Source organism: Rhea americana, unplaced genomic scaffold (assembly GCF_003343005.1).
Source record: "Rhea americana isolate MKP2758 unplaced genomic scaffold, rheAme1 scaffold_388, whole genome shotgun sequence".
Taxonomy (NCBI): Eukaryota; Metazoa; Chordata; class Aves; order Rheiformes; family Rheidae; genus Rhea; species Rhea americana.
This window is the reverse complement of record NW_028186521.1, coordinates 373,992-388,939: the sequence shown is the minus strand read 5'-3', so window position 1 is coordinate 388,939 and position 14,948 is coordinate 373,992. Positions and strand designations below refer to the sequence as shown.

The following is a 14,948-nucleotide window of genomic DNA, read 5'->3' as shown; positions in this document are numbered from 1 at the left end:
GAGAAGTCAATGTATTGGCAATAGAAGGAGTTCAGGCATTGTGGATCTGCTAGAGCTCTTTCTAAGAGCTGCAGAGTACATAGAGAAGGTGGAGATCAGATCTGTCTTTTAGCTTCTATTTCAAAATCCAAGGAGACATCTGTGTTCAGGCCTCAATTCTTCAACTCATTCATGAGCAAAWTATGATTATGCCATAGTATAAATCCATGCTGCTCCTACTCCCTTCACTACTGTATGCGCTTCTGGTCTCCCATTTCAAGAATGAGATAGTGGTCTAGAAAGAGTAACGAGGATGGGCAGAAGTATGGTGTCCTCTGTGGGAATGGGCTAGGACTCTTACCCTAGAAAAACAGTGACTGTTGGGAGAATTCTGTAGAGGCAGGAAGGGAACAGGGGATGGTTGTTCACTTTGTCTTCCAACACAAAAATCGTGAATCTTAAATGAGACTGCCTAGCAGTGACTTAAACAAAATTCTAAAGCACAACTAAATGCTCTCTTCTCCCCCAGAAAGGGAGGAAGAAAATGAATGAGGAAGAGAATAAAGTGCCTGGAATGAGGCATATAAAAATARGGGCCTAGAAGAGGAAACTATGGTAACTGATGGGGACAGGCTGTTGCCGAGACAGACCTCTGGTATTACCACTGTGGAATCCTTTTGCTTTTCTGTTCTTTGCCTGCAAGAGTGGATGTTGTGCAGAGCCTGCTGGTGCACTGAAACAAGGAAAAGGAAGCAGCAAAGGTACTGAAGCATTTGTATCCATACTGCAAAACTGTGGCACGCTCTGGGTGGAGGCAGATTCCTAAGGCCTGCCTGCCCAGCCAGTGTCACAGTAGGTGAGCAGGTCCCCAGCCTTGGGACAGGGCTCAGGGGCGCTAGGGGAGTTTTGTGACAAATACCACAGTTATAGGAAATACAGCCTTAATACGATGGCCTATAAATATTTGATGGCTTGAATCTTGAGGAGGAGGAGGGAAAGCTGTTTACAGTACAAGGGAAACTCACTGCGTGTTACAGGATGAAATTTTGGAATGTGACTTAGTGCTCGAATGCTGTTTTCCATCTCCAAATGACTGAAGAGCTTGCTGGATTCCTTGAGTTCCTGACAGAGTTTACAATGACTCTGTTTTACAACTTATTTGTTTGCACATCTATGAAAACTTTCTGCAGTATTCAATAGACTCCTTACACCCTATCAGAAGGATATTTAAAGGGAGTGTTGCTATTATATTGTTACTAATTGTCAGTGCTGCTAGTATTGCCATGTAATACTCTTCAGGATTTCTCGTATTTCATGGGATTTTATACAATATAGGGTTTGAGTCTGCCCTGAGCCCCATAAAATGGGTTGGAGGGGAGTATGCTAAGTTTTACCCTTCTCTAAATGTAGAACTTTTTTTTTGTTTGTTTGTTTKTTTTGTTTTCCTCCACTAATCAATTGACATGGAAAAGGTTGCGGCTTTCCCATTTTATCCTTCTCCTTGTTATTACCAGTATTGTTCGTGGCTATAGTTATGGATTACAGGGTCCTATGATGCGCACATCTGATTGCCCTCTATTTCTCTCCATAGAAGTGTCTACGGTTAAACCCAGATGTTCCTGTATGGGTTTCAAAACAGCGCATTCTCTGCACTTTGAACCACAGCCTGAAGGATGTTCTGAATTATGGACTATTCCAGCCAGCCTTCAATGGCAGGGCTGGAAAGTTTCTGGATGAGGAGCGCCTGCTGAGAGAGTATCCCCTGAATCCAGACACTCCTGTCCCCTACTTGGAGGTAGCTATTTGTTTTTTCTAATATATGTATATGCATATATACGTGTATATATACATGCATAGGACTTGTATGATCCCTTCAATTTCAGTCTTTAAATATACCACATATATTAAGACTCCCAGACCCCCATTTTTTTTCAGCATTTCTCTTCCAGAAGTGACAGCCTAGAGATTTGTGTAGGTCTAGGTGTTTACTCACAAAGAATTCATTGAGGGAAAGTTGAGGCAAATGCTTTTGATTTTTAGTTTTAGTTGTTTGTGATTAGGTGGTAGAGAGCTCCATAACATCTGTCATAGCCCCGTGAAACAGCTTCCCTATTTTCTCACCCTGTTGATCAAAATTGCTTTTTTTTCCTGTCTTAACTGTCATGGGAAGTTAAAATTACAGATGGAAGGCCACTGTCATAAGTACAGAGGGAAAATAATAAGGAGACCTTTAAATAAGCACTGAGCACTGGCACAGGTTGCCCAGAGAGGTTTCTAGTGTGATACTGTGGCAAAAAGCGATCCAATCCTTCAGTGCATACCCTGGCAAGTGGTGAGTTGGCTTCAGGAGAGGTTGGGATGGAAGAGGTTGATACTGGAGCAGTGTTGGAGGGAAAGTGAATGTAGTTGAAAGGTCACTGAAAAGAGGAATGGCATAGAAAAGAATGATGGAAATGATCTGAGAATAGAAAAGAAGATTCTTCAATGAGGGGCTTAGAGCTCAATCTGCTTAAAGGAAGGTCTAGATTACTTGTGTAAAAACTTCCCTGGGGAGAAAAAAAAATTACTATTAGAGAGATCCCTACTTTATTGGGGAGAAGCAGAACAAAGAGAATTAACCCCACACCTTTTGACAGGTGAAGCCAGACAGATTCTTCTGAAAGATTGGTCAGAATTCTTTACTGAGAAAAGCAGTTAACTATTAGAAATTCTAAAAGACAAGAGGATTTTCTATCTATGGTTGTTTTCAGGTCTAGACTGAATGTCTTTATGCAAGACATATTTTATTGGAATTGCTCAAGAGTTGTTTGATGATGATAGTGGGTGTTGTTCTTCTCATATGCCTGACATTCTTCCCTCTTGCAGTTCCGGTACAAAAGGCGTGTGTACACCCAGAGTTTGCTGGATGACAAGCAGTTTGCCAAACTCCATACAAAGGTAAGGCTGGAGTCTAGCCCAAGAGCTTGAAGTCCTGGTAGCATGTTTAGCACAGATGGTCTGTCCTGATGAGATGGGATCTATGAGAGAGAATACCAGGTCTTGGTACATTTCGGCCTACCCCACTTGCCATGTTGCAATCTCCCCGAGGAGTGCATGGTGCTTGCCAAAGCCCAAGGTAGTTTGGCTGAAGCTCCCGGTCAAGCTGCTGCTGGGTGCCAGTGTGGGAGTAGRGTCACACTGCTTATGTTTGCTTGCCGGTTGGACTGGGCTCTGTGGGGGAGCTCAGTGCTAGCTTCCCCTGGGGTGGTGAGGCAGGAGTAACACATGATGGAACAGCTGAAGAGGTGCTTTATTCGGAGAGCACAATAGCACCCATTGAAGAGTGCCCCTTCCCCTCCCCCAGGAAGAGCCTGCAGCATGCCTTTGCTTTGCACACAAACTCATTGCCTGTCCGTGGCTTTAACTTCTGTGTGTGGATTAGGATTTTGCTGGTAGGATTCACGTGTGCAGAGTGCTTTTGGTATCCTGCATCCCCCACACATCATGGGCAGTGATCAAGGCATTTGTAAAGATTAACGGTGGAGGTGTTGAAAAGTGCTTCTGTACATTTAGAAGGCAGGGAGCGTCACGAGAAGGTGTGATTTACATGCCTGCGATTTGCACACCGTGGTGTTCCCTGGGAGGAGAGACACCCACCAAAACTCCCAAGCTCTGCAGCTGGGGATACCCTGCCTAGGCACAGCTGGAGGGTCCAGGTGCTGATGGTGGCCAGTCCCTGTGCCCATATTGGCTAGATGCCCTCTTGCATTGCTCTCCCCCAGACAGCTGTGACGATAGTCACAGACGCAGATCATAGAGTGGCCTGGAACCACCAGAGGATTTCCACTGCAGCTGTTAATTGTGTCTCGAGACAGCATACAGCCCCTGGATGTTTGTTTCTCTGAGGCAAGGGCCAGCAGCATGCAGGGAGCTGTGGAAGGAGGAACAAGGAGGGGTGCAAGAAGTGGGGCTGGCCATTACCAGGAGTTGTGGGCACAGCTTGATGGTTCTAACGTGGTGAGCAGTGTACAAATAGATAGGCAGYGTGAAGGCATCCTCAGCCCCTACACTGAGCTTGATTCATTTCCTGGGAGAGTAAGCAGAGAACTGGGGCTCTGAAGTCAAAGAGTAGTGCTGTGGAAAGGCTCCACCTCATGAGGGGTGGCCCTTGCTTAGAAGGCCCTGTGCTGCAGAAGAAACTGCAGAGATGTTTTGGGCATTTGTTATTAATGAAGAATGTAGGGTTGGAGGAAATTTTCAGGGTTCCCTGTTAGATTCCTTGTTACTGTATTACATGAATACAGGTCTGCAGGAGGAGCTATCTTCACTTCTGGTCACATATAGTCTTCAACAGAGAGACAGGAAAGGGTTGTAAGTTTTCAGTTAATGTATGAAAGAGCAACAGATTAGCTATATGGAGCCACAGGTGTGAGATAAAAGGGAAGGAAATGTTCTCCCAAAAGATTTGTTCCACCAGGGGAAATTTTCCTTCATGGGAAGAAGGAGGTCCCTGGTCTTCCTGTTGCAGAGCTGCAGAAACAAAAAACAAATTGTGCAAGGGTTCAGATTCGACTCATGGATATTTTGTCTAGTGGCATACGAATATTCAGGCAGCAAATCTGGAAAGCTCTCAGCGTCTTCCTGACGCCAGGAAATATGAATCACAGTGCTTGTGAGCCTTGTCATGTAGGGCGTGGATTTCCTAAAGGGAGGGCTGAAGATGCCTATAACAGGGAGATCCAAATGGTAGCATCTGAGGACTGCCCCTAAGAATGTGTGATAACCATAAATGCACTTTAATTAATATTTACTTAATTTCTCTGCTTGAAACTCCACTTAGAAATAACATGAAGGGTTTTTTTTTAATTTTTAACATGTCCCTTGCCACTAACATATGGCATCTCAGTGAGATACTGTGCTGCTGCTCCCCATTTACTCCTGCCAAGAGGATGCTGATGTCCRTTTTCTTTGGTTGGCCCTTTCCCTGCCTTGGTATGGCAGCATTGTCTTTGACACTTGTGCTTTGAAGATCAGCTCATGTGAGAGGAAACCTCAGCCCACCTCTGAGGCTTCTCCCTGTAGCAATGCAGTGGAAGGGAAGAAGAGGAAGCAGTCACAGAGGGAGAGCACAAAGACACGTGTGTGTGTGTGTGTGTGTGTGTGTGTGTGCACGCCTGTGAGAGACAAATGCCGGCTGCTCGTTTGCAGAATGACGACTCTGAAAGCTGGTGGCGGTGCAAGTTACCCAGCACTGATTGCTGCTGTTTTGCTTGGAGAGGGTGAGGCTAGAGCATGAGTATGTGCATGCTCAATGCCTGTCCCTGCAGCCTGCCTGAGGATGACAGGGGCACAGAAAGCTGGGCTCGCAGAGAGTACGGGGCAGGACTTGGGTTCCTCTCTGGGAAGGAAGCTGGCTGAACAGAAAGACAAAAGGCAAACTTCTAGGGACAACAGACCCCAAGCCAAGAGCGAGGTACTGTCTGCTTCTGCTTTGTCACCTCCACTGTCAGCGTGATTGGCGCTGACAATACCAGGGGCAGTGCGGCTCCAGGGCTGAGCCACAACTCTGTGGAGGGATGCTGCAGCAAAGTGCACAGGAAGGCAGGGCAGGGGGAGCCCCAGCTCCACTTTGAATGTGCTGCAAGGTATCTCTGAGATGACTCAGGGAACGTGGCTTGGTACCTTCCTCTGTGACTGCTCACTTACAGGGGCTTGTACATCTAGGTCTACTGCTGCCTTGGTTTCTACTTCTTTTTGTGCRTTAAGGATGCTGATGTTTTCCTGCAGGAAAACAGATGCACGGAGCAGATTCCTCTGCAGTATGACGCGGGCTGCACGTCTCTAAAGTCATGAGAATGGGATGGATTCCGCATTTTTTTTTTAAGTAATGCCTAAGTTTTGGGGCAGTAAAATATTGTTTCCTAGATGCAGCATTTTCAAGTGCTGGGAGAGGGAATAGCTTTAGGACATGCAATTGTGGGACTCCTCCTGGGGCTGTGATGTATGTGAAATCTCTAGGTGTGTGGCTGATGGGCTGGTTTGAATGAAAGGAGAGTGCAAAACTGTTCAGAATCTATGATGTGTGGCTTTTAGCAGCAATATATCCTACTATACTCTTTTGTCAGGTTAGTGATGGTGAAACATGATTCGTACCTGACATTTAAGAATTTAAGAAAAATTAGAATTAACTCCCCCTTTTTAGTGCCAATAGACTTGTTCTGTGAAGTGAGGAAACTGATTTCTTAGGTTGCCAGGGACAACAAAGTGACTCSGTAAAACCAGTCAGTTTCACTCCTTTGTACCTTTTGTGACCCACAGGCAGTGGCATTTCTTATAGATTTTTTTTCTCCACTGAATTGCAGTAGACCGTTTTGAAATGGGAATGCACAAAAATGTTTATTAGAAAAGGACAGTCACATTTTACTTCAAAATGGACAGAAAAATCTTAGCATTTACCAAAATGTCCAGAAAGGACAYTGTGCTACCAAAAGTCTTGGGATATTGACAACTTGGAGGGGAGAGAAGTAGCATGGTTAAACCCGGTAATTACTAGCAGCACATATTCCACTGCTGTTGCAGATGACTGATATTAGTATAGACCYCAGAAGTGATAACCATCTCTGTCCTGTTATACTGCACATACTATGATTACAGAAGTGAAATRCAGACCAAACACAGGGACGAGAATGAGTGCAGGCAGATGGATGCAGACAGGCTGAGGAGGATGAAGAAACAATGAGAGTGATAGTCAGTTTGGTAGACAACACTTGTAGCGTGTTAGCAGTGAAGCTGTCGTCAACTTCTCTGTAGGTGTTAGAGCAAGAGAGGGGTCTGCGATGAATGGGAGGGAGGATGTTGGCACAGCTCTGTCTGAGGAGCTGCAGAGATGCCGAGGCAGTGCTCACCTGGAGACGCACCTGGGCAATGGGAGATAGCACTGTGACTGCAGCGATGCTGGGGAGGGTAGTGGGAGATAGGCAAGGGCAGGCTGTGAAGGATCTTGSCCAAAAGCATGTCACATGTGTTTAATAAGGAGGAGTGAGTATGCTGATGCGGCTTTGTGCAGACCTAGGTGGAAGTGGTGTATGAAGAGGGTCTGTAGCTCCTTTCTAGATGGATGAGGTTACATTGCAGGTAAACATGTTGCATTAACAGTGGTTAAAYGTGATCAAAGCCTGGGCAAGTGTTTGAAGCTTGTGGATGGACAGCAATGGTGATATTTTGYAGGCTGTTTTCATTGCCATCAGCTCTGTCTGTATCCGTGGACCTCCCTCTACAGCAAGAAATAYATAAAACTTATATACAACCAGCATTTGAAAAAACAGATATGAACAAGGTCTGTCCTGCGTCTCTGCTGCAGGAGACATGTCACTTGTCTCTGCCCTCTTTCTTCCATACCCAGTCAAATGAACAAACAAGGGGCATGGTTGCAGATTTAATGGCTAAGAGCAAGAGAAGGCTGGCCTGAGTGGCTGCAGTCCATCAAGCCCAGCATCCTCTTCTGATAACCACTGGGGCAAGTGACTGGGGGGCATTTCAGAGTGGGGCAGGCTGGTGTGGTGGGTCCCCGGTGGTGCTGCACCTGCCTGGCTGTGATGGCAGRGTGCAGAGCTAGTCCAGCAGCACTGGGAGGGATGGGACCATGTCCCTGTGTCCCTAGGAATGGGCTGCATGGTCGCTCCCAAGCCCCATATGCCCTATTCAGCTGCCCATGCTGGTGCTGTGGGCCCGAGTGGTGCTTACACAGCAAGCCTGTGGGCTGCCGGGGCCCCCAGAGCCAAGGCCACGGCTCGAGGAAGGGGCGCAGAGCCTCTTCACACCCTCCCCTCTCCGAGGCAGGAGAGGAGCTCTGGTTTGAGCTCTGGGGGCGTCTGCAAAGACATGGGCTCGCCGATGCAGTGCCTTGTCACTTTGGCATTACCCSAGCTGCTTGAGCTGCTGCCTAGTGCACAAGACCTCCCCATGCACAGTTGCGGACAGCTACCTGTACAAAAGGGCTTGTGCTTTAAAAATGGCATATGTAACAATTTTTTATAACTTTCTTTTAAATTTTCCTTTCAATATTTTTTCCAAACTTTTAGGATCCAGATTTCATGTGTCTTAAGGGAAACCTTTTTTGTTCCTAAAAGAGGCATCAAAGGAGTCCTTCTACCAACCACTCCAGGGACTTGTTCCTCCTGGTGCTGGTTTCAGGATTCAAAGCAGAGACTCCCCTCCTGCCCTGGCTGTTCTCTCAGCTGTTTCTTAGGGAATATCAGTGCACTGTCTTGTGTGATGCTCCCCAGGAGAAGATGGGCTGGTAGCTCATGAGGGAGCAGGCCATCCGAACACARCTTGGGAGTTCCCATTAAAGTTGTAGTACCATGGTCCCAGTCCAATTTGCAACCCTATTTTAAATGTAGTTGTTTCCCTGAATGTTAGATTGAAGAGAAGAGGGTACCTGTTAATGCCAGCAGTAAATACTGTATGGTGAAGAAGTTTGCAGGAAAGTATCACGAAGAGATGTGCAGCTGTGTAATAGCACCAACTCCTGGGAAACCACATGCACACTGACTTCAACCAACATGGTGGGATAAACTGASAATAACCTGGTTCCGACTGTGGTGTCTGTACTGCCCTAGTGCAGCACTTGGAGCAGAGCACCCGACACTGTCCCTGGGAGAGCTCTGCTTGTTGGGGAGGTGCTCTCTGCAGGAYTACAAGTATGGCTAGAGGACCCGTGCCCAGTCCTCTCCCTCCTCCATGGCTTGTACCTCAAAACAGAAAGTCCCCCTGCAGGGCTTCACTCTTGTTCATGTCTGGAGTGCTTCAAGCAATGCTTGGAGAAGCACTGAGGCAGCCTCAGAGACAGCATTTGAACCTTCTTGTGTAATGAAATCAATTATTTGACTCTTGTGGGAATCAATTACGTGTCTATTTGCTGCTGCTTAATAGCCTCTGTGAGAGCTTGTCAGACTGCTGCTGCTGAGGGAGGAGAGATCAGTGTTTTTCAGCAAGCCTCTTCCTAGTGACCGTGTCCCAGTGGCATCTGCCATGYTCTGAAAGTCGGTGGTTTGTCTTAGTTCTGTCTGTGTTTGGAACGAACCAGACCCTGAGAAAAGATTAGTCTTTCTTCAATACTGAAATTGCTCACAGGCCAAAGRGAGGCCATTGAGTAGAAACATGGGCATGCGCTTGGTGTGAAGGGGCTGTTTTGTCTTCCTGTTCTTGCAGCACAGCAGAGCTGGGCCTCTGTGGTTGGCTTCCCTCTGCACCCAGCTTGTGATGAATAGTAAGTGACAGAATAATTTCTCTGCGAGAAGAATATCTCATTTATTTTCTTTCATTTCAATTCAAGAGAGAGAAGCTTGTTCCCTCGAACCAGTTTCCTCTCAATGAGCTTTTTTTTTTTTCTGGAGGCTGTGTGGTGTGTATGGTGGGATTTTTTTTTYCCCCAATTTCTTGCTAATGGAGGATAATGGACTCAACACAATGGCTGCCAGCTGGACAGCTGGGAGCTGTGCTCCCCTCCTTCCCCAAGAATGTTCCTGACAATTAACCTCATTCTCACTTCTGCAAACATGCCTCAAACGTGCTTAGCAGTTATCTGCTGACACTGAGCATTTTGAGTAATAATACRCAAATTGAGCTGAAGCACCGGAGACTTTGTAATTGCAATAGAAAAGATGGAGCAAGAGGTTGCTGGGGTTTGGGCGTTAGCCACTGTGGCTCCCAGRCTATCGGATAAGAGTAGACCCAGGTATTCAACTCCTGTTTGTTCTCACAAGGCTCCTCCATCTTGTTTCCTGGGAACAGCAGCACTGTGAAAGAATTTCTTCTCGGTGGGTTTCCAGATGACACGGTAGCAAATGTAGTAGTTGGTGTGCTCTGCCGCGTCGGAGAGCTCACTGAGAGCCTGCGTCAGCCCTGCTCCTGGAGCAGCAGGAGCCTGTGCTACGGCGTGCCAGCACTCTGACCTCCGTCCTGGCACTTCGACCTCCAGCCCCATGCTCCGGCCACTCACACCGCCTCTGCCAGCAGTGTGATGGAGATGGACTGGGCCTGTGGAGAGTGGTGGCGAGGAAGGTGCGTGACACCAATTTAAAGCAGCAAGGCGAATCTTATTCTAGTCTTTAACTTTATTTACATGAGTTGTTGCCATGTTTTGGTTTTCCTCTCCAGAGAAAATTTGCTTCTCTCTGCTTGGTATAGCCATTCAGACATACTGATTTGCAAATCACTATATCTTTACACTAACTATGGTGCTTTTGCTCTTGGCAAGATGCATTATGAATGTTTATTTAAGTAATTGAATAGCTTTATATAAATACATGTAAGTTTTAATTTTTACATATAGGAAATGAGATGTGATATATTTATGAGCATATGATTATTTTAGATTATTTTGATTTGTATCAAACTGCATTTGGATGGAAGCTGGAATTCAGTTAAAATTAAAGCAAAATAACATTTTAAATTGTGTCTTTATCACTTAAATAAATGTTCCTTAAATATATGAGATACAGAAGAGGAAGAGTAATTTATCAGTATGTATCTTTTGTATTTAAAGCTGACTGATCTTTTAAACAAAGGAAGATTTTGTGTGCTTTAGTGGTTCTCATCACAAATTCTTTAGATGCCAGAAAATAGGAAAGCATCTAGTAAGGTTTTAAAATTGCCTAAGTGGTTTAGATATCTGTTTRGCTCCCCTTGATTTCAGTGGGAATCTGACACTTGCTCTGTTCTCTTCATGTCTAGTCACCTTAATACATTTGGAAACCTGGCCCCAAATCCTTGAATTTCTTAGAATAATGAAATCTCATTCCAGGGTTTTATTCATAGATTGGGTGAGAAAAGCAAGCTTTCTAAATTTCTAAGCTCTCAAATCTTCTTTCAGCTGTGAGTGAATCAGTCCAAATAATAAGGAAAATATACTGTCTTTCTAGCTGAAATGAAATAAAAAACAATCACATAGAAAGCTTTTTCCGTGCTACATAAACTGAAAAAACAACATGGAAAAACATAAATACCACCATTTGCTTCRTTGTGTGAACTGGATATAATGTCTCCAGCCACAGAACACTTGTGACATAGTCATTTAAGTTGACTTCAAAAGCTAAATATGTTTTGTTTCTGATTCTGAACATTAATCAGAAAAAGCAGCCTTTAAGTTATGACTATTGGCATAAAGACCATTTAATCAATCATTTTTTTAAAAATGCTTGTAAGTACAGATCTTAGCATAAGTTGTGTACTGTAAACTCAGCTTTAAACAAAGGTATTTTTAAGCTGAGAGATGCCTTTAGTGCGACTGAAATATTACTTAAATGAAAAAATTAAAGCTGATACGAAGTTGTGATTTGTTATATGCCTTCGTGGAAACCCATGAGGCCACTGCCCATGTTTTCTGTGATGATACGGCCAGGTGTGGGTAGGCAGGGACTCCCTGCCTTGTCCCCTGCGCRAGAAGGGAGCTGGTGGGGATGGCTGGCTGCGGGTGGTGATTGCAGCGTGCCAAGAAACACCAGTTTGATTTTGGTTAAATTGTTTGGTCAGCTCTGTGCAATGTTCTTGACCTTGGTATCCAGGTCCAGGTCCAACCTTACTTTCACTAGATTTGCCTGCATTAAATTGCTAGGAACATGCCTGTTTGACTAAATCCAGCAGGAACTGTATCTTTATGCTGCGGACAACTGGTGGGAGGAGGCAGTGCCTCTCTCCTGTTGTCGGACACCTGTAGCACAGGAGGAGTTATTTCACAGAGGCTCCCCAGGCCTGATTGCCAGTCCTTTCTGGCAGGTCTTAAAACATAGCCAGGATGTGCTGGGAATGAACAAGAATTTTTAATGTGGTATTTTAACTCTCTAGTTGTTACCTTGTGAAGGCAAGATGCACAAGGGGCCTTCAAGGGTGAGCGTTCCTGGATCATGATGCATTGGTTTGAAATGTATAGTGACTAAGATATCTTAATTGGCAGTTTCCTGTTCTTTTGCATAATCTCATTGATGTTATTTCTCAGACCTGACTATTGGTATAGTCCTGTGTAGCTAATTGGGAAGTAGCAGAGTGCCTCCCAAGAGTTTGCATATAGAAATGGCTCTCTTTGTGGTCATAGAAATATTTAAGTTAACTGAAACAATATGTTTTTATCTAATTTTATTCTGGAAAACAGCTTAATTGGTTTAATTGTCCACTTCTCCTTTGTCAATGAGTAAGAAACAAAAACTGTTTTATAATGGRAAGCATAAGGAAGCTTTTGTGAGTGCTGCTGCTCTCTGAGCCTAAAATCAAACTACTGTAGTCCCTCAAATGGCTGCTTGGTTGCTCAGAGTGCAGGTCCAAACCCTCTTTCTTTTGGCGGTGAAGCTGGCTTAAGGTGACCCTATTCCTGGCTGCTAGTTCCTGTCTCCTGCCACACTTCATTGCTTCAGTTGCACAAGCACAACTCTTAGTAAGTCCATGCTACAGCYTGATCCGTGACATGATCTAGGTTACAAACAACTTTTTTTGTACCTTTCCTTGTAATGCCTTGTTTCAGATTCATTTGTAAGTGTAACAAGGCTGTCATGTCATGTAAATTCTGAGTACGGAATTCTTGTAATGTTATAACATTACAATTCTGGTAAAYGGTCTTTTTCATTGTTTATGTTCTTGGTTTTGTTAGGCATTTTGGTTGTTCACTGAGGCCTAGGACCAAACTCAGAGTAGCAAAACTGGGCAAGCAATGATCAGAGGTCACTTTGCCTTCTTCTTGGCCTTCTCTGTTTTTAAGTTTGTGAATGGCAGAGAACTCCTAACTCAGGCTCAAACACACTGTCAGGCAAATAAGCAGCTATAAACTGATGAAAACAGAAAATACTATTTTTTGTAAAATTTAGCTGGTTAAGTCTCTGGACTTGACAAATTATTTTTGATGCTTTGCTATAGATTTGGTCTGAAATCTTKGATAGGTGAACTTTCTTCTTTGTTCTTCATCTGGGAAGTCAAGATAGTAATTGATTACCCCCAAGGTAAATTCCATGTATAAAGCCATTATTGCTTGCRTGGTATGTGGGAACCATGATGAGAAGCAGGCATCTACAGAGAAAGAATGCAAATCCCAGAATCAGGGATGCCTTCCTCTGCATATTCTTTTTACTCATACATTTTTTTATTCARTTTCCTTTTTAAATATAAAAACTTCCATTAAAGTAGACATCAACTTCCTGGTATCAAAACTTATGTTTTAAACTCCTGAGCACATAGAATAATAGAAATACATTCTAGCACACTGCTAGCGGACACTGATGGTCTGGGTAAGACACATTCCTGGAGCTGTAAATGAGAACAGAATGAGAGGCAGAACTTCCAGAGCAGAGCTTCAATTTACTATCTGAAATGTGTTTAATAACAACATAAAAATGAAATTGTCATGAACCACTGTTGCGTATACTGAGGTGCAGTGTTTGCCTTTGCAGACACTCAGAGTTTTGCTGTAGACTTCTCTACAGTAGGACTTTTACTCTGGTGTTTAGAGAAGGCCTTTCCAGGTGGATGGGACATTGACAGAGGGTGAGGAGGAAGGAGGCTGGCAGGGAGAGAGGTTTGCTCAGCTACTTGAGGGCTTTTCTGTATTGCACTGTACGTCAGTCCGTGGGCACTTCTGTATTTCGATTGACATTAGAGCTCTTAGTGGGCCACGGAGAGGAAATGAGCTGAGGTCTCAGCTGCTACTGGATGGAGAGGAGAGCCTGCAGAAGACATGTCTCTGTTGYGGGAGGCCCCAGGGAGGATTTTGGCTCAGTGGCCTCAGGGCAGTGGTGATGAGGGAGRCAAGGTTGTCCTCTGTGAGTTTGTGCTGCCATCCTGTGGAGTGAGGCGTCATCTGGGAGCATGAGTGGAGCAGGATGCGCAGCGGCGAGGGGAGTCCTACGGCTRGTCCTGTGGTGGGCAGAAGGTGCTTGCAGAGAGAGGGCAGACTGCAGAGCTCTGGCTAGAGAGCAGTGTGGGGGGTGGTGCTTGACAGGATGCCATACTGCATGGGATCACATCCCTTGTTTGTTTCCACTCCTAGGCATTTGTTCCCAAACGTCCCATGTCTACTGATGTTGGCTCATCTACACCAACACAGTTATCACAGGGACTGACACTGCTGTAGGCATCACCTGAACACACCTAACATCTCCTAAAYACTCTGCAAGTTTAGTTCCACACTGCAGAAAGGCAGTCTCTGCAGCAGCAGGGTGTGTGGGGAGAGGAGGTCAACACAGAAGGACAACCTTGTCCTGCCCTTGGGAATGCCGACCCTTCACATTAGCGAAGTCAGTGCTCCTGCAGAAATCCTGTGCTGTTTGGACAGAGGCAATAGACTTAAGAGGAAAGGGCCTTGCAGACAGCACKTAACTTGGCTTCAGTTAGGTCGTGTGGAGCATGGTTTGTTGAGTTAGGTTGGGTACTTCGCTGCCAGTAAGCTGCTCTTAAGAGGGAAAGGAAGGGACATATGGACAAACGCGAGTGGGAAGAACAGGGTTAACTCTGTGCAGCTGAGTCATGCTTGGAAAGAGGGCTGTTTTGTTGTCCATATCCTAGAAGTGGTTGCTGGAGTTCTCAAGTCCWGTCTTTGCTAGTGCTGACATGCAGTTGTGATTTCTTTCAGAGTGTTGCACTATTTATGGAAATAGTTGAAGAGATGTTGAAATGGGCATTGGGAAATGGATTTTGCCTTAATTACTTAAGGAGCAAGGGGAGATTTGGGGGARGGATAACGTAACAGCGAGGTCCAAGGGAACATCTTGCCATCCAAAAAGGCAAAGCTTATGCCCTGCAGCAATTGGTGCTCATTCCCCTTTTGCCCTGCTCACRACGCAAATGTTCATGCTGTGAGAATCGCTTACTGTTCTGGTAAACATCTGCATCCCCTCCTGATGCTGGAGACCTGACCCTTTTTGCTCTTTAAGTAACTTCTCATTGCTAGTGCATCAGCACTGTCCCGCCATGCTGCTGGGTTTTTGGTGACCCTGTCAGTGGCTGGC

General features: G+C 45.2%; 1 protein-coding gene across 1 annotated transcript in view; it reads left to right on the top strand.

Moving 5' to 3' along the window:
• Positions 1–1,442: 1,442 nt before the first annotated feature.
• The window catches only part of LOC146591094 (SH3 and multiple ankyrin repeat domains protein 3-like), an 88,169-nt gene continuing 74,663 nt past the window's right edge, over positions 1,443–14,948 (top strand). Inside the window, exons 1-3 of the mRNA XM_085313472.1 lie at positions 1,443–1,451; positions 1,571–1,774; positions 2,845–2,916. Of these exons, the coding sequence (XP_085169598.1) occupies positions 1,443–1,451; positions 1,571–1,774; positions 2,845–2,916 (285 nt within the window). The remainder of the gene's footprint in view (positions 1,452–1,570; positions 1,775–2,844; positions 2,917–14,948) is intronic.